Source organism: Ranitomeya variabilis, chromosome 1 (genome assembly GCF_051348905.1).
Source record: "Ranitomeya variabilis isolate aRanVar5 chromosome 1, aRanVar5.hap1, whole genome shotgun sequence".
In the NCBI taxonomy this organism is placed as follows: domain Eukaryota; kingdom Metazoa; phylum Chordata; class Amphibia; order Anura; family Dendrobatidae; genus Ranitomeya; species Ranitomeya variabilis.
Window position 1 is genome coordinate 55,475,669 of NC_135232.1, and position 24,997 is coordinate 55,500,665.

General features: G+C 41.2%; 1 protein-coding gene across 1 annotated transcript in view; it reads left to right on the forward strand.

Annotated features, from left to right (window-relative positions):
* The window catches only part of SYT4 (synaptotagmin 4), a 41,037-nt gene extending 21,860 nt beyond the window's left edge, over nt 1-19,177 (forward strand). Inside the window, exon 4 of the mRNA XM_077283861.1 lies at nt 15,450-19,177. Within this exon, the coding sequence (XP_077139976.1) occupies nt 15,450-15,757 (308 nt within the window). The 3' untranslated portion in view covers nt 15,758-19,177. The remainder of the gene's footprint in view (nt 1-15,449) is intronic.
* Nucleotides 19,178-24,997: the final 5,820 nt, after the last annotated feature.

A 24,997-nucleotide genomic window follows, 5' to 3' on the forward strand; every position in this document is an offset into this window, starting at 1 on the left:
AGTACTCTCTGGGCTGTGCTGTATATAGTACTCTCTGGGCTGTGCTTTATATAGTACTCTGGGCTGTGCTGTATATAGTACTCTGGGCTGTGCTTTATATAGTTCTCTGTGGGCTGTGCTGTATATAGTTCTCTGTGGGCTGTGCTGTATATATTACTTTGTGGGCTGTGCTGTATATATTACTTTGTGGGCTGTGCTGTATATATTACTCTGTGGGCTGTGCTGTATACTACTGTGTGGACTGTGCTGTATACTTCTACGTGGGCTGTGCTGTATACTACTGTGTGGTCTGTGCTGTATACTACTGTGTGGTCTGTGCTGAATACTGCTGTGTGGGCTGTGTTATCTACTATGCGAGCTGTGCTATAGTATGCAGGCTGTGCTGTATACTATGCGGTTTGTGCTATATAATATGCGGGCTTTGCTATATACTATGGGGAGTATATTATATTCTATGGGGGAGGCCATGTTATGTACTATGTGGCTGTTATATACTATTGTGGGGGTATATTATATTCTATGGGGGAGGCTGCGTTATATACTATGGGGGGCTGCATTATATTCTATGGGGGGCTACATTATATATTATGGGGAGGTGGGCTGTATTATATTCTATGGGGGTTACATACTCTGGGGTGGCTGCATTATACTCTGTGGGGTGGCTGCATTATACTCTGGGGTGGCTGCATTATACTCTGGGGTGGCTGCATTATACTCTGGGGTGGCTGCATTATACTCTGGGGTGGCTGCATTATACTATATGTGGGCTGCATTATACTGTATCGAGGACTATGGGGAATACGTTATACTATATGAAGAACTATGGGGTGCATTATACTATGGGAAGTGAATTGTACTACATGGATGACTGTGGCGGTGCATTATACTATATGGAGCACTATGAGGATTGTATTATGCTATATGGAGGACTATGAGGATTGTATTATGCTATATGGAGGACTATGAGGAGTGTATTATACTATGTGGAGGACTGAGCAGTGTATTTTAATATATGGAGGACTATAGGGAGTGTATTATACTATATGGAGGACTATGGAGCACATTATAATATATGGAGGACTATGGGGTGTATTTTACTAAACAAGTAAAATGCTGCATATTCGGATTGTTTTTGCTGGAACAAAAAGCCTTGTTGTCAGCAGCACATTGCCAGTGTAAACTGTAGATGTGCTGCTGAAAACATGATACTGTATGGTGATCTATTAGTGATCGTTCTGTCTCATCATTATTCCTCAGCTGGTGGAAAGAGGCCGGGAAACAAGCGTTGAACAACTTCAGTATTGTCGATCAAACTCGTTTAGCGGCCTGAACTCAGCGCACGTAAATACAACAGAAAGGCTTCTGTGTGATGTGCAATATGTTAGCATTTGGGGACCCATTTTAAACTTTGCCTAGGGCCCCACTTTGCCTAAAACCGGCCCTGCCTACAAGTGTACAAAGATATTATACAGTCACCATGTGACAAGTGGGCCTGTGTAACTTCAAATGCCAGGGCTGAATTTTAGTCCCAGTCCGGCCCTGCCTCCCACACACAGTATAATGCCCCACAGTGCATTATTCCACAGCTTCACGCATAGTATGATACCCCACAGCTCCCCACACACAGTATAATGCCCCGCAGTACATTATCCCACAGCTTCACGCATAGTATGATGCCCCACAGCTCCCCACACAGAGTATAATACTCCGCAGTACATAATGCCACAGCTCCACGTATAGTATGATGCCCCACAGCCCCCACACACAGTATAATGCCCTGCAGAATATTATCCCACAGCTCCACACATAGTATGATGCCCCAGAGCCCCCCACACACAGTATAATGCCCCACAGTACATTATCCCACAGCTCCACGCATACTATGATGCGCCACAGCCTCCCATAAACAGTATAATGCCCCACAGTACATTATTCCACAGCTTCACACATAGTATGATGCCCCACATCTCCCCACACATAGTATAATGCCCCGCAGTACATTATCTCACAGCTTCACGCATAGTATGATGCCCCACAGCTCCCCACACACAGTATAATGCCCCGCAGTACATTATCCCACAGCTTCACGCATAGTATGATGCCCCACAGCTCCCCACACAGAGAATAATACCCCACAGTACATAATGCCACAGCTCCACGTATAGTATGATACCCCACAGCCCCCACACACAGTATAATGCCCTGCAGAATATTATCCCACAGCTCCTCGCATAGTATGATGCCCCAGAGCCCGTCCACACACAGTATAATGCCCCACAGTACATTATCTCACAGCTTCACGCATAGTATGATACCCCACAGCTCCCCACACAGAGTACAATACCCCACAGTACAGTATCCCATAGCTCCACGCATAGTATGATGCCCTGCAGCCCCCCACACACAGTATAATGCCCTGCAGTATATTATCCCACAGCTCCACGCATAGTATGATGCCCCACAGCCCCCACACACAGTATAATGCCCCACAGTACATTATCCCACAGCTCCACGCATATTATGATGCCCCACAGCCTCCCACACACAGTATAATGTGTTGTGAATTCTGCTCTTGGGCTCCCACCGGTGGTTGTTGGTGGTAGTGCAGTTGTCTTGGGGTTGTATTCCGGGCAGGTGTTTCTGCTGATTGCAGCTCTATTAGGTATTTAGGTCTGCAGGATCCATGAGTCCATACCAGTTGTCCATTGTACTTGGAGGGATTGCATCTCTCTCTGGCTCCTCATGCCCTGCTGCCAATTCATCTAAGATAAGTGTCTGTTTTTTTGTCTCTGTGCACACATGCAGTGTGCTTTGCAATTCAGTGCAATTCATTGTGTTTTTGTCCAGCTTAGACTTTGTTTGGATTTTTCAGTCATGCTGGATTCTCAGGAGATGCAGATATACTTTCTATGTCTTTAGTTAGATGTAGAATATTTGTATTATCTGCTGTGGATATTTTTAGGATTTTAATACGGACCGCTTAGAATTCTGTCCTATCCTTTTCTATTTAGCTAGAAGTGCCTCTTTTGCTAAATCCTGTTTTTCTGCCTGCGTGTGTTTTTCCTCTTATACTCACAGTCAATATTTGTGGGGGGCTGCCTATCCTTTGGGGTTCTGCTCTGAGGCAAGATAGAATTCCCATTTCCATCTATAGGGGTATTTAGTCCTCCGGCTGTGTCGAGGTGTCTAGGACTTGTTAGGTACATCCCATGGCTACTTCTAGTTGCGGTGTTAGTTTAGGGGTTGCGGTCAGTACAGGTACCACCTACTCCTGAGAAAGTCTCTCATGCGGCTCCAAGGTCACCGGATCATAACAGTACAACTGGCCAACGATGAGTTAAATGCATCTCAGAAGAAGGGAAGAAAGAGCCTTTTTTTTTTCTGTAGCCTGCTTTGTCTTTTCTTCCCTCTTTTCCTCTGGGTGACTGAGGAGTCTTGTGCTAGCATGGAAGTTCAGGGATTAGTTTCTCGTATAGACCAGCTTGCTGCTAAGGTACAGGGTATTTCTGATTATATTGTTCAGACTCCTCTTTTAGAACCTAGGATTCCTACTCCTGATTTGTTTTTTGGGGACAGGTCCAAATTTTTGAGTTTTAAAAACAATTGTAAACTGTTTTTTGCTCTGAAGCCTCGTTCCTCTGGTGATCCCATTCAGCAGGTTAAAATTGTCATCTCCCTGCTGCGTGGCGACCCTCAGGATTGGGCATTTTCCCTGGAATCTGGGAATCCGGCCTTGCTTAATGTAGATGCCTTTTTTCAGGCTCTATGATTATTATATGATGAACCAAATTCTGTGGATCAAGCAGAGAAGACCTTGTTGGCCCTGAATCAGGGTCAAGAAGCGGCAGCATTGTATTGTCAGAAATTTAGAAAATGGTCTGTGCTGACTAAATGGAATGAGGATGCTTTGGCGGCAATTTTCAGAAAGGGTCTTTCTGAATCTGTTAAAGATGTTATGGTGGGGTTTCCCACGCCTGTTGGTCTGAGTGATTCTATGTCTCTGGCCATTCAGATTGATCGGCGCTTGCGGGAGTGCAGAACTGTGCGCGCTGTGGCGTTGTCCTCAGAGCAGATGCCTGAGCCTATACAGTGTGATAGGATTCTGTCTAGAACGGAACAACAAGGATTCAGACGTCAGAATAGGTTGTGTTTTTATTGTGGCAATGCTTCTCATGTCATTTCAGTCTGCCCAAAGCGTACAAAGAGAATCGCTATTTCAGTTACCATCGGAACTGTACAACCTAAATTTCTGTTATCTGTGACCTTGATCTGCTCATTGTCGTCATTTTCTGTCATGGCGTTTGTGGATTCAGGCGCCGCTTTGAACTTAATGGACTTTGAATTTGCCAGGCGTTGTGGTTTCCCCTTGCAGTCTTTGCAGAACCCTATTCCTTTAAGGGGCATTGATGCTACACCTTTGGCTAAAAATTAACCCCAGTTTTGGACACAGGTGACCATGTGCATGGCGCCAGCCCATCAGGAAGATTGTCGTTTTCTGGTGTTGTATAATTTGCATGATGCTATTGTGCTGGGTTTTCCATGGTTGCAGATACATAATCCTGTGTTGGATTGGAAGTCTATGTCTGTGACTAGTTGGGGTTGTCAGGGGGTTCATAATGACGTTCCTGTGATGTCAATCTCCTCTTCCTCCTCTTATGAAGTTCCAGAAATTTTGTCTGATTTTCTGGATGTATTCGATGAGCCAAAGTCCAGTTCCCTTCCATCGCATAGGGACTGTGATTGTGCTATTGACTTGATTCCAGGCTGTAAGTTTCCTAAGGGCCGACTTTTCAACCTGTCTGTGCCGGAACATACCGCCATGCGGAGTTATGTTAAGGAGTCTTTGGAGAAAGGGCATATTCGGCCATCTTCTTCACCGTTGGGAGCGGGATTCTTTTTTGTTGCTAAGAAGGATGGCTCCTTGAGACCCTGTATTGATTATCGCCTCTTGAATAAGATCACGGTCAAGTTTCAATACCCTTTACCTTTGCTTTCCGATTTGTTTGCCAGGATTAAGGGGGCTAGTTGGTTTATTAAAATTGACCTTCGGGGGGAATATAATCTTGTTCGTATTAAGCAGGGTGACGAATGGAAAACTGCGTTTAATAAGCCCGAAGGCCATTTTGAATGCCTTGTGATGCCATTCGGGCTCTCTAATGCTCCATCTGTTTTTCAGTCCTTCATGCATGATATCTTCCGGAATTATCTTGATAAATTCATGATTGTATATTTGGATGACATCTTAATTTTTTCCGATGATTGGGAGTCTCATGTGAAACAGGTCAGGATGGTATTTCAGATCCTTCGTGATAATACTTTGTTTGTGAAGGGGTCTAAGTGTCTCTTTGGAGTGCAGAAGGTTTCTTTTTTGGGCTTTATTTTTTCTCCCTCATCTATAGAGATGGATCCGGTTAAGGTTCAGGCCATTCATGATTGGATTCAACCCACATCTGTGAAGAGCCTTCAGAAATTTTTGGTCTTTGCTAATTTTTATCGCCGTTTCATTGCTAACTTCTCCAGTGTGGTTAAACCCCTGACCGATTTGACGAAGAAAGGCGCTGATGTAACAAATTTGTCCCCTGTGGCTGTCTCTGCCTTTCAGGAGCGTAAACGCCGATTTACTTCTGCCCCGGTGTTGCTTCAGCCAGATGTTTCTCTTCCGTTTCAGGTTGAGGTTGACGCTTCTGAGATTGGGGCAGGGGCCATTTTGTCTCAGAGGAATTCTGATGGTTCCTTAATGAAACCGTGTGCCTTCTTTTCCCGTAAGTTTTCGCCTGCTGAACGCAATTATTATGTCGGCAATCGGAAGTTGTTGGCTATGACGTGGGCATTTGAGGAATGGCGACATTGGCTTGAGGGAGCCAAGCACCGTATTGTGGTCTTGACCGATCATAAAAATCTGATTTACCTCGAATCTGCCAAGCGGCTGAATCCTAGACAGGCTCGATGGTCCCTGTTTTTCTCCCGTTTTGATTTCGTGGTCTCGTATCTTCCAGGTTCTAAGAATGTTAAGGCTGATGCCCTCTCTAGGAGTTTTTTGCCTGATTCTCCTGAGGTATTTGAGCCGGTCGGCATTCTGAAGGAAGGGGTGGTCCTTTCTGCCATTTCCCCAGATTTGCGACGGGTTCTGCAGGAATTTCAGGCTGACAAACCTGACCGCTGTCCTGTGGGGAAACTGTTTGTTCCTGATAGATGGACTAGTAGAGTGATTTCAGAGGTTCACTGTTCTGTGTTGGCTGGTCATCCTGGTATTTTTGGTACCAGAGATTTGGTTGGTAGGTCCTTTTGGTGGCCTTCTTTGTCGCGTGATGTGCGTTCTTTTGTGCAGTCCTGTGGGACTTGTGCGCGGGCCAAGCCTTGTTGTTTCCGTGCTAGTGGGTTGCTTTTGCCCTTGCCGGTCCCTGAGAGGCCCTGGACGCATATTTCTATGGATTTTATTTCAGATCTTCCGGTTTCCCAGAGGATGTCGGTTATCTGGGTGGTTTGTGACCGGTTTTCTAAGATGGTTCATTTGGTGCCTTTGCCTAAATTGCCTTCCTCTTCTGATTTGGTTCCGTTGTTTTTTCAGCATGTGGTTCGTTTGCATGGTATTCCGGAGAATAATGTGTCCGACAGAGGTTCCCAGTTTGTTTCTAGGTTTTGGCGGGCCTTTTGTGCTAGACTGGGCATTGATTTGTCTTTTTCTTCCGCATTTCATCCTCAGACAAATGGCCAGACCGAGCGAACTAATCAGACTTTGGAAACTTATTTGAGATGCTTTGTGTCTGCTGATCAGTATGATTGGGTGGCTTTCTTGCCATTGGCTGAGTTTGCCCTTAATAATCGGGCTAGTTCGGCTACCTTGGTTTCGCCCTTCTTTTGTAATTTTGGTTTTCATCCTCGTTTTTCTTTGGGGCAAGTTGAACCTTCTGATTGTCCTGGTGTGGATTCTGTGGTTGACAGGTTGCAGCAGATTTGGGCTCATGTGGTGGACAATTTGGTGTTGTCTCAGGAAGAGGCTCAGCGTTTTGCTAACCGTCGTCGGTGTGTTGGTTCCCGGCTTCGGGTTGGGGATTTGGTCTGGTTGTCTTCCCGTCATGTTCTTATGAAGGTTTCTTCCCCTAAGTTTAAGCCTCGGTTTATTGTTCCTTATAGGATTTCTGAGATTATCAATCCGGTGTCTATTCGTTTGGCCCTTCCGGCCTCTTTTGCCATCCATAATGTTTTCCATAGATCTTTATTGCGGAAATATGTGGTGCCGGTTGTTCCCTCGGTTGATCCTCCTGCTCCTGTGTTGGTTGATGGGGAGTTGGAGTATGTGGTTGAGAAGATTTTGGATTCTCGCTTTTCGAGGCGGAGGCTTCAGTACCTTGTCAAATGGAAGGGTTATGGCCAGGAGGATAATTCTTGGGTTTTTGCCTCTGATGTCCATGCTGCTGATTTGGTCCGTGCCTTTCATCTGGCTCGTCCTGATCGGCCTGGGGGCTCTGGTGAGGGTTCGGTGACCCCTCTTCAAGGGAGGGGTACTATTGTGAATTCTGCTCTTGGGCTCCCTCCGGTGGTTGTTGGTGGTAGTGCAGTTGTCTTGGGGTTGTAATCCGGGCAGGTGTTTCTGCTGATTGCAGCTCTATTAGGTATTTAGGTCTGCAGGATCCATGAGTCCATGCCAGTTGTCCATTGTACTTGGAGGGATTGCATCTCTCTCTGGCTCCTCATGCCCTGCTGCCAATTCATCTTAGATAAGTGTCTGTTTTTTTGTCTCTGTGCACACATGCAGTGTGCTTTGCAATTCAGTGCAATTCATTGTGTTTTTGTCCAGCTTAGACTTTGTTTGGATTTTTCAGTCATGCTGGATTCTCAGGAGATGCAGATATACTTTCTATGTCTTTAGTTAGATGTAGAATATTTGTATTATCTGCTGTGGATATTTTTAGGATTTTAATACTGACCACTTAGAATTCTGTCCTATCCTTTTCTATTTAGCTAGAAGTGCCTCTTTTGCTAAATCCTGTTTTTCTGCCTGTGTGTGTTTTTCCTCCTTTTACTCACAGTCAATATTTGTGGGGGGCTGCCTATCCTTTGTGGTTCTGCTCTGAGGCAAGATAGAATTCCCATTTCCATCTATAGGGGTATTTAGTCCTCCGGCTGTGTCGAGGTGTCTAGGACTTGTTAGGTACATCCCACGGCTACTTCTAGTTGCAGTGTTAGTTTAGGGGTTGCCGTCAGTACAGGTACCACCTACTCCTGAGAAAGTCTCTCATGTGGCTCTAAGGTCATCAGATCATAACAATAATGCCCCACAGTGCATTATTCCACAGCTTCACGCATAGTATGATACCCCACAGCTCCCCACACACAGTATAATGCCCCGCAGTACATTATCCCACAGCTTCACACATAGTATGATGCCCCCAGCTCCCCACACAGAGTATAATACCCCGCAGTACATTATCCCACAGCTTCACACATAGTATGATGCCCCACAGCTCCCCACACAGAGTATAATGCCCCGCAGTACATTATCCCACAGCTTCACGCATAATATGATTCCCCACAGCTTCCCACACAGAGTATACTACCCCGCAGTACATAATGCCGCAGCTCCACGCATAGTATGATACCATGTTGTATCTATATCTCATAAATAATTATGGTTTTTTTAATGTGACACGGCTCAACCTCATTCTGCTTTTGGAGCATTACGGCTTTCATGGATTGGCCCCCAGGGACCGGGGTTAAGTGCAGCTTCTGCATTCACTAAGGTTGTTACTCTGGCTATATGGTATATGAAAGGAATAGGATAAAGCCCGGATCAATGTACATCCTGCCTGCTACGTATGTTACTCTGATTATTTCACAGGACATCTTAAAGGGCTTATCTAATTAAAGCCATTAGTGGCACATAACTGGGCCATCAATAACTGTCACATGACAACCCCATAAATCAGATCATAGATGACAGTAGATGATGTCACAGCTCATTCCTAATGGCAAAGCCACTAGTGATCAACGATGGCATTGGCAATCAAGACAACGTTGACATATTCTAGCAATACTTTGCTGTTAATTTTAATGAAACAATGTCTTTAAAGGGATTGTCCCATTAAAAACATACCCTACAGGGAAAAAAATATTGTGTGCCTCCACATTACACCCACAGGAGCTTTTCTGACCTCCCGTTCTACATCCATAGTCATTAATATGGAGTTGGTTCCTCTGCAGATATAACACAGATATAACCGCTTCCGCTCTTCTGGGAAGCTTTTCTATAAAATTTTGGAGATGTCTGTGAGAACTTATGCCCCTTCATCCATTTGTGAGATCAGACACTGATGTTGGGTGGAGACCGAATTTATAATCTTTGTTGTAGTTCATCTCAAAGGTGTTGGATGGGGTTGAGGTCCAGGCTCTGAGCAGTCAGTCATGTTCCTCCACAAAACTTCCCCAACTTATCTTTATGAACCTTGTGCACTGGGCACAGTAATGGGAAACTGTTCACTCAAAGCTGAAAGCTATAATTGTGCTGAAGCATTAAGATTCCCCTGTCCTGAACCAAAGGGGCCAAAATCAACCCATGATAACAATTCTATAGCATTATCCCTCTTCCACCAAACTGTACAGCGGGAACGATGCGGTCAGGCGAGTAACGTTCTCTTTCACCAAACCCAGACTTGTCCATCAAATGCCATAAAGAAAAGTGTGATCCATCACTGCATAGAATGGAGGGCTGATGTCAGACACCAGGGATGAGGGGCTGGATGTTACACACCAGGGTCTGGATGTTATACACCAGGAGCAAGGGGCCAAATGTTATACACCAAGGGATAGGGGCCAAATGTTATACACTGAGGGTGAGGGGCCAAAGTTATACATCGTGGTCAGTGTGGCTGGATGTTATACACTGGAAGGGTACAATGGGATTGAATCATTTATACACTGGGGTCAAGGGGCCAGATGTTATATACCAGGGGCAATTGGGCCAGATGTTAAAGGGAATCTGTCACCCTATTTTTCACATATAAGTTGCGACGACCGCCATTAAGGGCATTCTGTAATGCTGTAGATAAGCCCCTGATGTAACCTGAAAGATAAGAAAAACAAAGATAGATTATACTCACCGAGGGGTGGTCCGGTGCGGTCTGGGTATGATGGGCGTCACAGTTCCAGGTTGTGCGGCTCCCATCTTCATGTGATGACATCCTCTTCCTTGCTTCTGTCGTGGCTCCTGTGCAGGTGTACTGATTTGCCCTGTTGTACTGCAGTGCACAGCTTATATGTGAAAAATGAAGTGACAGATTCCCTTTAAACACTGGGGACAAAAGGAAAAATGTTATACACTGAGTGCAATGGGGATGGATGTTATATACCAGGGGCAATTGGCCAGATACACCGGGGGCAATGAGGCCGGATTTGTTATACAGTGGGGGTGAGGGGCCAGAAGTAATACACTGGAGGACAATAGGGCCAGATGGTATACACTGAGGCGAGGGGCCAAATGTTATGCACTGGGGGACTATGGGGCTGAGTTTTATACACCGGGAACAATGGGACTGAATGAGAAACCTGAATTCAATAAATAAGACTTTAAGAGGCATGTTCCAATACTTGTGCCATATCGTGTATGTCATATACAGAATAGGTGATAAATGTATCATAACTAGAAACCTCAGAGTTTATGAAAATGATGTCCAAAAGCTCCCTGTGTGAATGGAGGGCAGTGAGCATGTGCGACCACAGCTGTATTCACTATAGGAGTGGTGGTCGCACATGCTCATTCCTATTCCATTCACACAGGGAAATCTGGGTTCAGGGGTTCATTGTAGGTCTCTGCAGTTCTACCCCCAGTAGTCGCAGTTTTATCATGCACAGTATGTGTTGTAAGGCAGGGACTATCATGACAGTGTGGTAAAGAGGCAGTGACTTAGGATAGTTCTACATAAATGTCTTTATTTTGGCAACTTACAAAAATAACTCAAACGTTGTCCTCTGGTTTGCAGCTGGATTGTGTGTAACAATCCGTATCAATCTGTTTTCATGGGCGACTACCCCATCCTATCAGTCATGGGTGCGACAGTGGCTTTGCTCTCTCTATCTCTGCCCTGTGTTCATTGTCACACAGACTGGACCTACACTGAAGCTCCTGCTCTTCTGCTTGCAAACCAATACTGACTCACCAAAACCTTAACTGAAAGTTTAAATGGGAATTGTGGACATGGGCCACTCCCAAGAACCGGAGTGGAGGGAGAGATCCACCCCACTACCTTGCTACAGATCTCTCTAAAAAAATAAGCTCATGTCAGGGCTTCCTAAATTTTACTTGGTCAAATAGCTCGACCCAGTCCACACTCTCTTTTATTTTGCATTGCAACCACAGCTTTAATTACAATGGTCTCCAGCGGGTTCAGCTTGTTTCTATGCACATCCTGGGTGACACATAAAGACCCTCGTATATGATTCCCCTCACTGCCTCACAATTTTTTGTATCAAATAACTAATATGTAAATCTGGTAGTGTTAGGTGCCACATTCAGCTTTGTTATATCTACTGTGAGCATCTCAGTTAATGGTGATGAAGCTCTTGACCCTTTTTTTGCTATTTTTATTCTAAAAGCTGATCCGGTAACCCCCGGTGTAGGCAGAGCAGGCAATTATTAGCATTCACTTCGTGACCCACTTTAGTCATTGCAGACGAGAGCCGAGCCGGTAATGCGCAGAATGATGGAGATTCATTAGAGCACGGCTCGCTGCGTGCTGCTGATTATAAATACATCCTACATTCACAGCCATCTCTAATAATGAGCTCGTACTCAGTGCAGGACGGTGAGAGGCCGGACTGTTGTCTTAAAGGATTCAACCACAAAGTGCGGCCTTGTCCTCTGGGAATATCCGCTGCTGCCCATTAATGTGCTGCCATCCCGCGTCTTCTCCTCACATACAGCGTGATCAATTATGCTGAGGCATTGTGACGAGATGACGGGGTCACATGACGCTTCTGAGAGGTCTCGTTTCAGAGCGCACCACTTTTAACTGTTTATGATCCGCAGTAATTAAACACATTCACAAAGTGCTGTTTATGTGAGGACACCAAAGACTCAAGCTATAGTAATAACTTATTGTGCTGGATAATATTATTATTATTCATGGAACAGCTATAGGTAACAGATGGACCAAGGTAATGGGACCACAGGGGGCATATAGAAAGACAAGTATTGGTGGGTGGTGGGCGCTGTGTCAGAGTTACCTTCCTTCTGCTAAGCTGCTACCACTACTACTAATACTACTGCTGTTATTAGTATTATTATTACTACTACTGATCCTACTGATACGGCTATTTCATCTATTTACTACTAATAATATTATCACTATTACTACTTTTACTACTACTGCTATTACTACTACTACGGTTACTATTACTCCTACTACTGCTGTTACTACTTCTATTACTACTACTATTAATTTTAATACTATTACCACTACTTCTAATTTTACTACTACTAATTCTATTAATACTGACACTTCTTCAACTGTTATTTTTACTACTAATAATATCACTATTAGTATTATTTTACTACTATTGCTATTACTACTACTACTGTTACTAGTACTAATACTACTAATACTACTACTTCAAATATTATTTTTACCACTACTAATATTACCACTACTATTACTACTACTAATTCTTGTAATACTGCTAATGCTACTATTACTACTACTACTACTGTTACTACTAATTCTATTACTATAGATTTTACTACTTTTACCACTATTTCTACTAATACTACAACTTATTCTACTAATAGTGGTGCTTCAGCGATTGTTTATATTACTACTACTATTACTACTACTAATTCATCTAATATTACTATTGCTATGTATGCTATTACTACTACTGCTACTAATTCTATTACTACTACTTTTATCACTATTTTTACTATTCCGTTTACTTCTGTCCCCCCTACTACTATTACTACTACTGATCCTACAAATAATGCTACTTCAGCTATTATTGTTACTACGTATAATATTATCACTATTACTATTATTATTTATTAGTACTGCTATTACTACTATTACTATATTATAATAATAATTCAACTAATACTACTACTTCAACTATTATATTTACTACTGCAACTAATTATCACTACTACTATTAATGCTACTAATTACTCTAATATTACTAATGCTATTTCTACTTCAAATTTTATTACTATTTCTACTTTTATTACTACTTCTATTTTACTACTATTATTACAACTTCTACTATTACTACTTCTATTACTTTTTAAAAAAATTTTGCTGTTCAGTGTTTTTGCACATAGACTATTACTATTAATACAACTATTTCTGCCATTTCCTCTACTACTTTGGGGGTCATCTTATTTTAGTGTTGGATCCCTTACAAATATTTTATTCTACATTTGTTGGGGAGGAAATTACCCTACAGTACAATCCCATCCATCAGCCTTTGTATGAAATGGAACTTTGACTTTGGGACTCGTGGCCAAACATCAGTGGCCAACCACCTTGTCGTCTTTTCTGGCTAAATGGGCATATATCTCTTCAGGACTAATGGAACAGTCTATTGAAGAATGGAGGTTAATGGGACAACAAAGAGACGGGCAAAGTTTAAAATAATAGGGAAGTAGGATACTTTTTAAATAGATGTAATGAAAGATGAAGATGGATCACATTTAATTTAACAATTTTTCTCCCCATCCGTATTGATCGTCGCTACCATGGACATCACTTTCTATGAGCCCCCTTGCTTTGCCTATTAGGGTGTATTCCTGTTCCACAGATTACTTGAAATGTTATTTTGCTGGCCACATCTAATAAATTGATTTGTCTGTCCCTCCTGACAGTGAACACTCAGGATTCAGGAACAATGTACTTACAAATCCCTTACAAATCCTTATAATTTAAGCGCGGCAGGATGACTGCTGACGCAACAAGAAAATGTTTCAATCAATCAGATCAATGGATGCAGACAACATAAAACAGAATAGTCATAAAAATGTCCCAACAAAACAAATGACGCATGATATTTCCATATAATATTTAGTTTCTATTCTGTCCCTTTATTATGAAGGTAGATTAACTCCAAACTGATGCACTGTATTGATCCTAGTGCAGGGTCTGAGGCTACGTTCACACGATCCGGATTTTGATCCGGATCCGTAGCGGATTTTCAGCTGCGGATCCGGATCAGTTTTCCATGTTGGTTACAGTACAATGTAACCCAATGGAAAACCAAAACCGCTGTGCTAACGATCCGTTTTTCCGCTGGAAAATCCGCGCGGATTTTCCAGCGGAAAAAAGAAGTAGCATGTCAATTCTTTCAGCGGATTCCGCACCGGTTTTCCAGCAGCTCCAATAGGAAACTGCTATTGGAAACCCGCAGTGGAAAACGCTGAAGAAAAAGGATCAGAAAACGCAGCTCAAATTCACTGCGGAATTTAGCTGCCGTTTTCCAAAAACGGGCAGGAAAAAAAAAGGATGGAAATCCTGATCGTGTGAACGTAGCCTGAGGGTGCAGCAAATGTGACAGAGATTCAAAGAATATCACAGAGACTACCCCCATGTCATGCACCTCCCCACAGACCCTACAAAGGAATAAACACCCCACAGACAATCTCATTGATATCACTCTGGTTGGCTGACAATCTAATGTGTAAGTTGGCCTCTCAAATAACCCTGACAGATGATTTCCTAGAAGAGGAACCTGTCATGGGAAAAAACCCTATTAACCTGCAGATATGGGGTTAATCTACAGGTTAAAAGCGTTCTGGACCTGCCCAGTGGCGACACTTAGAGCACCGCTGCCAGGAGGAAATTAACTTTACTCCTCCCATGATTCAGTGCTGGGGGTGCTGCCGGCATGGGTTCAGTGATCACTCTGTGTATAGAGAGCGGCGACTTTAACCATGTCTGCGGCACTGCTAAATGAACTGTCAGTCAATGCAGGGGGCATGGTTACAGCCACCGCTTGCTATATACAGAGTGGTGACTGAACCCGCGCCGGTGCTGCCCCCTTGACTTAAACCCGAACATTACTGGAAAGAATAAAGTTAATTTCCTTAAAGCAGTGGGACCCTAAGTGCTGGCGCCAGGCATATTCAGAATGCTATAATTCTGCAGATCTATAGATTAATAGCGTTTTTTCACGTGACATGTTCCCTTTAAAGAAATGACTATTGGTTATTTTCTATTTTAATCACATTCTCTGCTTTTTAAGAAAATGTCTTGTAAAAGGGTCTAGTTTTTAGTGCCATCCATCTTTTTTAATTGAAATAGTATTTTTATAAGTGTCTTAGTTGATACAAGAACATACGACACTTACTTTCACCTCACTTTTTAATTATGTTTCTTAACAACATTGTTAATACATTTTTACATATTTTTTTACACATTTCAATAGATATTATTTTTTTTAAAAAAATCAATAAAATTGTCCTTTTTTTTCAGATCCATATGTGAAAGTAAATCTGTATCATGCGAAGAAAAGAATTTCCAAAAAGAAAACTCATGTGAAGAAATGCACCCCGAATGCAGTGTTCAACGAACTCTTTGTGTTTGACATTCCTTGCGAAGGCTTGGAAGACATAAGTGTGGAGTTCCTGATGATGGATTCAGACAGGGGCTCCAGGAATGAGATTATTGGTCGATTAATCCTAGGAGCCTCAGCGGATGGAACAGGTGGAGAACATTGGAAGGAAATCTGTGAACATCCTCGGAGACAGATTGCCAAGTGGCACATGTTGTGTGACGGTTAGAAGCTTCGATTTGAACGGACTTTAGCATCTTTATTTTTATTTATTTCTTTGCCATGTAAAATAAGAAGCTTGCAGTGACATTCTTTTTTTTTATTTCAACACACGATCAATTGCGAAATTAAAATAGGAAAAAATAGATGAAAAATAAAGGACAAAATTAATTTTTGCCAAGGAACAAAAACGAAAAAAAAAAATCACTACCTTCACTTTATAAAATGGAAATTTTTGCAATTTATAGTGATTAATTCTATACAAAACGTTTGGTCATTGTTTTGGAGCAACTCCATGAGCAGCCATCTTTGCTGTTAGATTAAGGGCATGTAAAAAATGAGGAAATTTCGATTGGGCAGACATCATTGCTTAACAACATAATAGAGAATTTAGAATTATTTGAGTTGCATGCGTCCCACGGCCTTTATGATGGAGTAGCCACAATGGCTACAGTCTGGCTTAATATACCAACATTATGAAAATTGAGTACAGGGATGAAACTATTGAAATATATTGGTATGTTCTGGACAAAGATGAATTCATTTTTTTGATTTGGCAAACCAAAATGACCATTAGCTAAGAAACAGTGAATTGTATCCATCAAAAGCAACATGTGAATTGGAACATCTCATTGATTCTCTATTCTACAAATGTTTCCATTATTCTTTTAAATCCCCATAGTTCACCGTATTTATGACCAAAAATATTAAATAAAATCTGTTTTTGGTTGTAATTAAATATTAATGTTTTAACACCTGACTCCATGGCTTTTAGGAAACACAATAATTATGAGTAAAAACTGAAAAACGACAAAGAACAATTTTTTGGTTTAGAATTAATGTTTATTAATATCAGGGTGAATCCAAATTTCCTTTCCAAAAAGCACACACTTAAGGATGAAACTATGCTAGTAAATTTCTTGACTAATTTATACATTTTTGGAATTGAAATAGGAATGTCTCCTTCTCCCAAACTTGATACTGTCCCTAAACTATTTCCAACTTGTTGTGTCCATAAAATATTTTTTTAAATAATGAGTTATCATACATGGACAACCTGATTTTGTGCCCTCTTTTAGGGTATTCGAACCTCATAGAGTGACTATCTTCTATTAAGAGACAGCACAGACAAGTCAATGGGTAGGTGATGCTAAAGTTGAAAGTTCCATTTTTTTTTTGGACAACCAATGGGATGCAGTGGTCAAGATGTTGATAATGCTTTAGATTTTGGGTTCTAATGGGCATCTTTTCATGGTGTAACAAAGAGGCATTTAATGTTTGACTGCACCTCCAACAGTAGTTAAGCTGAAATTTCTGGTTTTCCAAGACAGCTTGTCATGCCTGGCGTAGAGAGCTATTTGAAAGAACACATTTTTCTCTAGACGATTAAGCATCATCATGCATTACTTTATTTCAATGGGTACCAACTCTATAAAGTCTATGAAGATCTAGTGGATAATGCAATGTTCATTTGTCAAACACCTCTATCAAACTCTTACGTAAAGAAAGGGAATTTTGCACTCCAAAAATGTTAAAAAAGAAAAATTTAAGCTCTATTTGTTTGCTCCATTTGATTCAGTCTTGAAAATCAGACCTTCAGTAGATGGATTGCCTAATTATAGAGAGAAAGTGGACTGAATCACTGATGGGTTACAGCTCCAAATAAAACTCAAACTCTTAGTCGTTGGATAGTAGAATATGGACAAAATAATCAGCAACAATCCATAATACATACTATTTTTGAAAAACTGTAAATTGCAAACATTCTTTAATTAAAGTAGAAGGTATGAGATTTTTTTTAACTAAGAACACCTCCAGTCAGGTTTCACGAAAACCCTCCTATTTATTCAGGTTTTGTAGGAACAAATGCAATATTAATTACTCTTGTTAAATTAATTAGATCAAGTTACCAGAATGAATATGAAATTTTACAATTTCTAGGAAACCACCAATGTGCTCCGAGAAGTTGTCACAACTTCCCTTCTTCTACTTTTTCCACTTAAGGTCAGAATATGCATTTTTCAACTGGGGGTCAAAATGAGCACAAGAGAAAGCTCCTGTGGCTGCCATACTTACTGAAAAAACAAAAATAAAGCTGGTGTCCACCAACCATAGATGGTATGAAATGCAACATAAAAGAAAGATGAAATCTTAAAATAAGGTTAGAAGACAATATGACTGTTTCTTGTATCTTTGAGGAGGCTCTGTGGCTTGGAAAACCCATGATCAAATGTATTATTAGGGAAACTTGAAGCAATAGAGAAGGTTTTCCTTCTTGAGATCCTCTTCTTTCTAACTGAGCAGAGAGCATCTACAAAGAGCTCTGGAGGACACAACATGTGGTTAGTCCCTATATATTTTAACGAGGACTGTGTAATTCTTAATTTCTCCAGTGGAGGCACTGCAGGGAAATTGAAGACTTAAAATGCCAGTTTATCCAAAGATTACAACTGATTGCTGGGATCAGTTTATCATTTGGGAACTCTTCTAACAAAAAAAAAATATTTATAGGAAATCAGTTTTGAGTAAAAAGGCTGTTTTCATTTCAATGCTTGGCTATAAAAAAAAAATCAACTGAGATATTCAAGCTATATGGGTCAAGTTTTTGAGAATAAAATCATATTTTTAGTGATGACGTTACCCCACATTGACTGTATTCACTCTTGCTCTCCTGTGACGTCAAAATCAGAAGACCATTGACACCAATCAAGCCAAAAGACTTCCATCGAACAACCGGCTTTCCATTCCGCATCTCATGCATTGTTGTTCTGTTTGTGACTTGTTGTATGAAATTGTGATTTTAATACAGTGTGTGATAAAAATAAGAAAGACACAAGAGGAAGACCGTGAGGTACCCAAAGGGCTCGGACTCAGAATCAGTGGGTCTTGCGAATGATGTGAATCTGTGCACTATAAGAGTACAGTATGTAGCATAAAGTATGTTATATTGAACTATTAACCAGTATGTCCCAGTAACAGATAAGGGGCTAGTAACTGTTTTGTGTCACTGGAATAAACAAAACAAAAACACCTTACTGTCCGAACTTGTAGCAAATTTGCCTTTTTACGTCTTTATTCGAATGTCCGACTGCACTACTGGTTTTTGTGTGTTGCATTTCTTTTTTTTATTGTTTTTTTTTTTTTTTTGTATATGAAGACAAGGAAAGAGATTGTTGGTACTTCTCCAGATAAAAAGAAACAAAACCCCCCATTACTGTACTGTATGCCATCTATTTCCAGAGGTATGACATTAACGAACAATGTATTATTACGTATTATTCCTGCTGAATGGGGGAGACTGGATAATACGACCTCCCTATACTAGTGTGTATACAAGCTGATAATTCATGTGCAATTAATGGGACATGGTGTTCAATTTTACTGTACAGCATATTTGGGTTGTATTAAAGATAAAGGCTATGCATTTTAACGTGAGTATATTGTCTTTTATTGAAATTCATGGGAAGTGCAATTTTTTTCTGAGGTAGGGGAGCTCGCAACAATATAGGGGTTCACAGAGTCTTTACAAAATTAAAAGAAATGAGTAGGTCAAGAATTTGCCTGTTCACGCAGATTTTCCCGGGAAATTCGATTCAGAGAGAAGTTATTCACTGCAAATTTAATATCCCTTATTACGTTCTAGGGATTTTCTAGACCCCAAAGCATAATAAACATATGATGTAAAAAAAAAATAAAATCCTTACAATCACCTCACCAGTCACCTGTTCAGCCACTCCTCATTGTCACCCATCTGATCCTCTCCACATCTTCTGATTGCCACCACTTAGGCTGAATTTCATGGGTTTCTCATGAAAGACCTCTACTTTAGGCTCTGATGAGACCTGTGAGGGTTCTGTGCAGGAACGCAAAAACTTATGATGTCACGAGACATCCCTCGATCTTGTTCACACCTGCATAGAACCTTCTCTGGGGTTATCTGAATCGGAAGTCCCTTTCTAGCTTTGGAGGTCAGGAGATTTCAGCACAAGTTGAGGCGATCAAAAGATGCGATGAGGACAGGTCTGGTGATAGTGATAAGTGAAGGGACTGGAGAGGTGAGTAATAAGGTGAATAAAAGCATTATTATTTATTTTACAACATTTTGATGGCCCTTTACGGTTAAGAAATATGGTGTCAAGCAGACAACATTGTGATGAATCAGTGTCGAAATTAATTGCAAAATTCTGCATTTTGGCAAATGCGCAGTTTTTTTTACAATTCGAGTAGAATTCAATTACATCATACTATATTCGCTCATTTCTAGAAAGAATCATTAAAAAAATTTAAGAAATAAGTGGTTTGAATTTCCCATTGATCCATCTATGGTGTTTGGGGGTCAATATCAGGATCAGAAGTGATGATATCTTGACCATCAGAGATTGGCTGCAGTGCAGTTAGGTGACTCAGGGCTTGGTCCTCATGACTTCCAGAAATGTTATACTGGTAGAATATGTCTCCTCCTCCAAGACTCACAGAAGTACTTCTTAGGAGCGGTAGACAGGTGTATTAAAGTGGCACATTTGGTGTTATCCCCTTCAGTGTCCAAACCTTGGTGGGAGCCATAAAGTTTAAATCTGTGCTGTGAATCCAGCAAAATATGTGGCAAAGTCATTAAATTTCACAAGGGCAGAAGCAAAAGAGGGACGCAATTTTAATTGGAAATACTTAAGTATTGAAAATGTACATTTACAAATACATTTGAAGGCAAAAGAGAGAAGAACAAATCTTTATCAATGTTTTCTCTATTCATAACGAAAAACTGGTGTCTCTCAGCAAATCTCTAAGTTTACCACACCACGTCTAGCCATGGGTTGTGTCTAGACATGAAAGTAGAAAAAGCTAGGTCCCATAGTAAACTTTTAAAAGCCTCCCAACTACAAGTAAAAGTCAATGCACTGACGCACTTTCTGCCAAGTATATTTAAAAAGAAACACAAAGTACTAAACATACAACTACAATATCAAGTAAGCCTCTACCTTTACAAATTTGGAAAAAAAAAAGAAAGGGCTTTCGGAAATGTGCATCGGAGTGTGCACCGCAACTCTTCCGGGACCAGACCCATACTACTTGACAGGTAAAATCCGTTTCTGCCACCTTTATGCAAGGTACACTGGTGTATAATTTCTTTCACTGGTTTTAGTGCAGTTCCTGATTTTTGCACAGTTTTGTTGATTAATAGATCATGAGTTTCTGAGTGGCATTATTTCACATTTTTTTGAATCATGAGATTATGTGTTTTTGAGTGGCATTTTTATCATTTATTTCACACATGGTATTAGATTATTTCAAATATATTTATAGAACATTACATATTTTATTTTGGATTAACCCCTTTCTGACCTCGGACGGGATAGTACGTCCGAGGTCAGATCCCCCGCTTTGATGCAAGGCTCCGGCGGTGAGCCTGCATCAAAGCCGGGATATGTCAGCTGTTTTGAACAGGTGACATGTGCCCGCAATAGCGGCGGGTGAAATTGCGATTCACCCGCCACTATTAACTAGTTAAATGCCGCTGTCACACGCTGACAGCGGCATTTAACCGGTGCTTCTGGACATTTGGCCGGAAATGAGCGCATCGCCGACCCCCGTCACACGGGCGTCAGTGATGCATCAGAAGGGTAACCATAGAGGTCCTTGAGACCTCTATGGTTACTGATCCCGGCCAGCTGTGAGCGCCACCATGTGGTTGGCGCTCATATCAAGCCTGTTATTAAGCTACATAGCAGCGATCTGATGATTGCTGCTATGTAGCAGAGCCGATCGAGTTGTGCCAGCTTCTAGCCTCCTATGGAGGCTGTTGAAGCATTGCAAAAGTAAACAAAAAAAAGTAAAACAAAAATGTGAAAAAAATAAAAAATATATAAAAGTTTAAATCACCCCCCTTTCGCCCCATTCAAAATAAATCAATGAAAAAAAAAAATCAAACCTACACATATTTGGTATCGCCATGTTCAGAATCGTCCGATCCATCAATAAAAAAAAGGATTAACCTGATCGCTGAATGGTGTAGCAAGAAAAAAATTCGAAACGCCAGAATTATGTTTTTTTGGTCGCCGTGACACTGCATAAATGCAATAACGGGCGATCAAAAGAACGTATCTGCACCAAAATGTTATAATTAAAAACTCCAGCTCGGCATGCAAAAAATAAGCCCTCACCTGACCACAGATCATGAAAAATGAAGACGCTACGGGTATCGGAAAATGGAGCAATTTTTTTCTTTTCAGCAAAGTTTGGAATTTTTTTTCACCACTTACATAAAAGAGAACCTAGTCAAGTTAGGTGTCTATAAACTCGCAATGACCTGGAGAATCGTAATGGCAGGTCAGTTTTAGCATTTCGTGAACCTAGTAAAAAAGCCAAACAAAAAACAAGTGTGGGATTGCACTTTTTTTGCAACTTCACAGCACTTGGAATTTTTTTCCCGTTTTCTAGTACATAACATGCTAAAACCAATGATGTTGTTCAAAAGTCCAACTCATTTCGCAAAAAATAAGCCCTCAAATGGCCAAATTTACGGAAAAATAAAAAAGTTATGGCTCTGGGAAAGAGTGGAGCGAAAAACGAACACGGAAAAATGGAAAATCCCAACGTCATTAAGGGGTTAATATTGTTTGTGTGGTTTTCATATCACATCTAAGCACTGCATACAGGTGTCAGGTATTAATATAATAATTCATCCATCTATTCTGGCACACTATTTTGATATTTATGTGGGACAATATTTTTATCTTTAGTTATTCATCCATTTTACTGTGAAGTATTATGATATATTTTTATAATATATTCAGTCCCCATATATCTAGTGGTTTTTATGTAGTCCCCATTTTGATTTATTTATTTATGTATATTGTTTGTTCAGTCTTTTATTATTTTTATTTTTATGTGTGAGGGCACATTTTGCATATAGTGCCAATTTCTTGCCAAATTACCACTAATAAAGGCATATTTTTAACCTTAACATTTTGGTCCATTCCAATTTTGTTTTCATAAATCATTTCCATTGCTATCCACATCCAGGTTTTAGTTTTTGCTCATTTGTGAGTGTTTCTTGCGCTCCTTTTTGTTGGACATATAGAATATTTTTATATATACATTTTTGCATATATAATTTAGATGGTTCACACATAAGTATATCTTTGTATCTACTATATAATTGTCTAAGGGTCACTTCCGTCTGTCTGTCTGTCTGTCACGGATATTCATTGGTCGCAGCCTCTGTCTGTCATGGAATCCAAGTCGTTGATTGGTCGTGGCAAAACGACCTCGACTATTGCCACGACCAATCAGCGATGCGCACAGTCTGGAAGAAAATGGCCGCTCCCTACTCCCCGCACTCAGTGCTCGGCGCCCGCATACTCCCCTCCGGTCACCGCTCACACAGGGTTAATGCCGGAGGTAACGGACCACGTTATGCCACGGGTAACGCACTCCATAACCACTGCTATTAACCCTGTGTGTCCCCAATTCTTTACTATTGATGCTGCCTATGCGGCATCAATAGTAAAAATATGTAATGTTAAAAATAATTTAAAAAAAAACTGCTATACTCACACTCCGTAGTCCGCCGAGCCGCTCGCGCCGGACGCCATCTTCCGTTCCCGGCGATGCATTACGAAATTACCCAGAAGACTTAGCGGTCTCGCAAGACTGCTAAGTCTTCTGGGTAATTTCGCAATGCATCCTGGGAATGGAAGATGGCGGCCGGCGCGAGTGGCTCGGCGGAGCTTCGGTGGATCCCAAGCGTCGGTAACCACTTCCTGGATCCGGGGGCCAAAGGAAGGTGAGTATATAACTATTTTTTATTTTAATTCTTTTTTTTTTTTTTTAACAGGGATATCATGCCCACATTGCTATATACGTGGGCTGCGCAATATACAACGTGGGCTGCGCAATATACAACGTGGGCTGCGCAATATATTACGTGGCCTGCGCAATATACTATGTGGGCTGCGCAATATAAAACGTGGGCTGCGCAATATACAATGTGGGTTGCGCAATATACTAGGTGGGCTGCGCAATATACAACGTGGGCGTCGCAATATACAACATGGGCTGCGCAATGTACAACGTGGGCTGCGCAATATACAACGTGGGCTGCGCAATATACAATGTGGGCTGCGCAATATACTACGTGGCCTGCGCAATATACTATGTGGGCTGCGCAATATACAACGTGGGCTACGCAATATACAATGTGGGTTGCGCAATATACTATGTGGGCTGCGCAATATACAACGTGGGCGTCGCAATATACAACATGGGCTGCGCAATGTACAACGTGGGCTGTGCAATATACAACGTGGGCTGTGCAATATACAACGTGGGCTGCGCAATATACAACGTGGGCTGCGCAATATACAATGTGGGCTGTGCAATGTACTACATGGGTTGCACAATGTACTACGCGGGCTACGCAATATACAACGTGGGCTGTGCAATGTACTACGTGGGCTGCGCAATGTACTATGTGAGCAGCGCAATATACAACGTGGGCTGCGCAATATACAACGTGGGCTGCGCAATATACAATGTGGGATGCGCAATATACAACGTGGGCTGCGCAATGTACTACGTGGGCTGCGCAATGTACTGCGTGGGCTGTGCAATGTACTGTGTTGGCTGCGCAATGTACTGCGTGGCTGTGCTATGCACAACACATACATATTGTAGAATACCCGATGCGTTAGAATCGGGCCACCATCTAGTATATGTGTATATATATATATATATATATATATATATATATATATATATATATATATATTTTTATTACTTAAAAAACGTTGTTCTATTCCATCTATTAGTTTTGGTTACTCTTTACAAATTTGGGAATAGGGGAATAAATAAGTGAATCTGGATAGGTTATCCCACAGTGCTAAGTTTAATCACACCTCAGATTACAATCCAAATTTATCCAAGATTGGATCCCTAATTTATCAGACTCCAAATCAGACCTCTAAATGCATTCATCAAAGAATATGAGTGAAAATTCATTCACACCTCACACTTGATACCTAAAATGATCAAATCCTTGCCAAACCCCTAACTGCATTCAAACCCCAGAAAAGTAATTTAGATTCAAGACTTCTAAATTCAGTCAGGCATACGACCATGCTTCTATATTAACCATGATTAAGACTGGAGTGTCGAAATGCGTTGGTTCGTAGCTCTCTGGGATCTGTATATGTTGTCCTCATTGTGCCTGTTTTTATAATTTATTTTCCATTAAAGTTGAAGATTTATATTT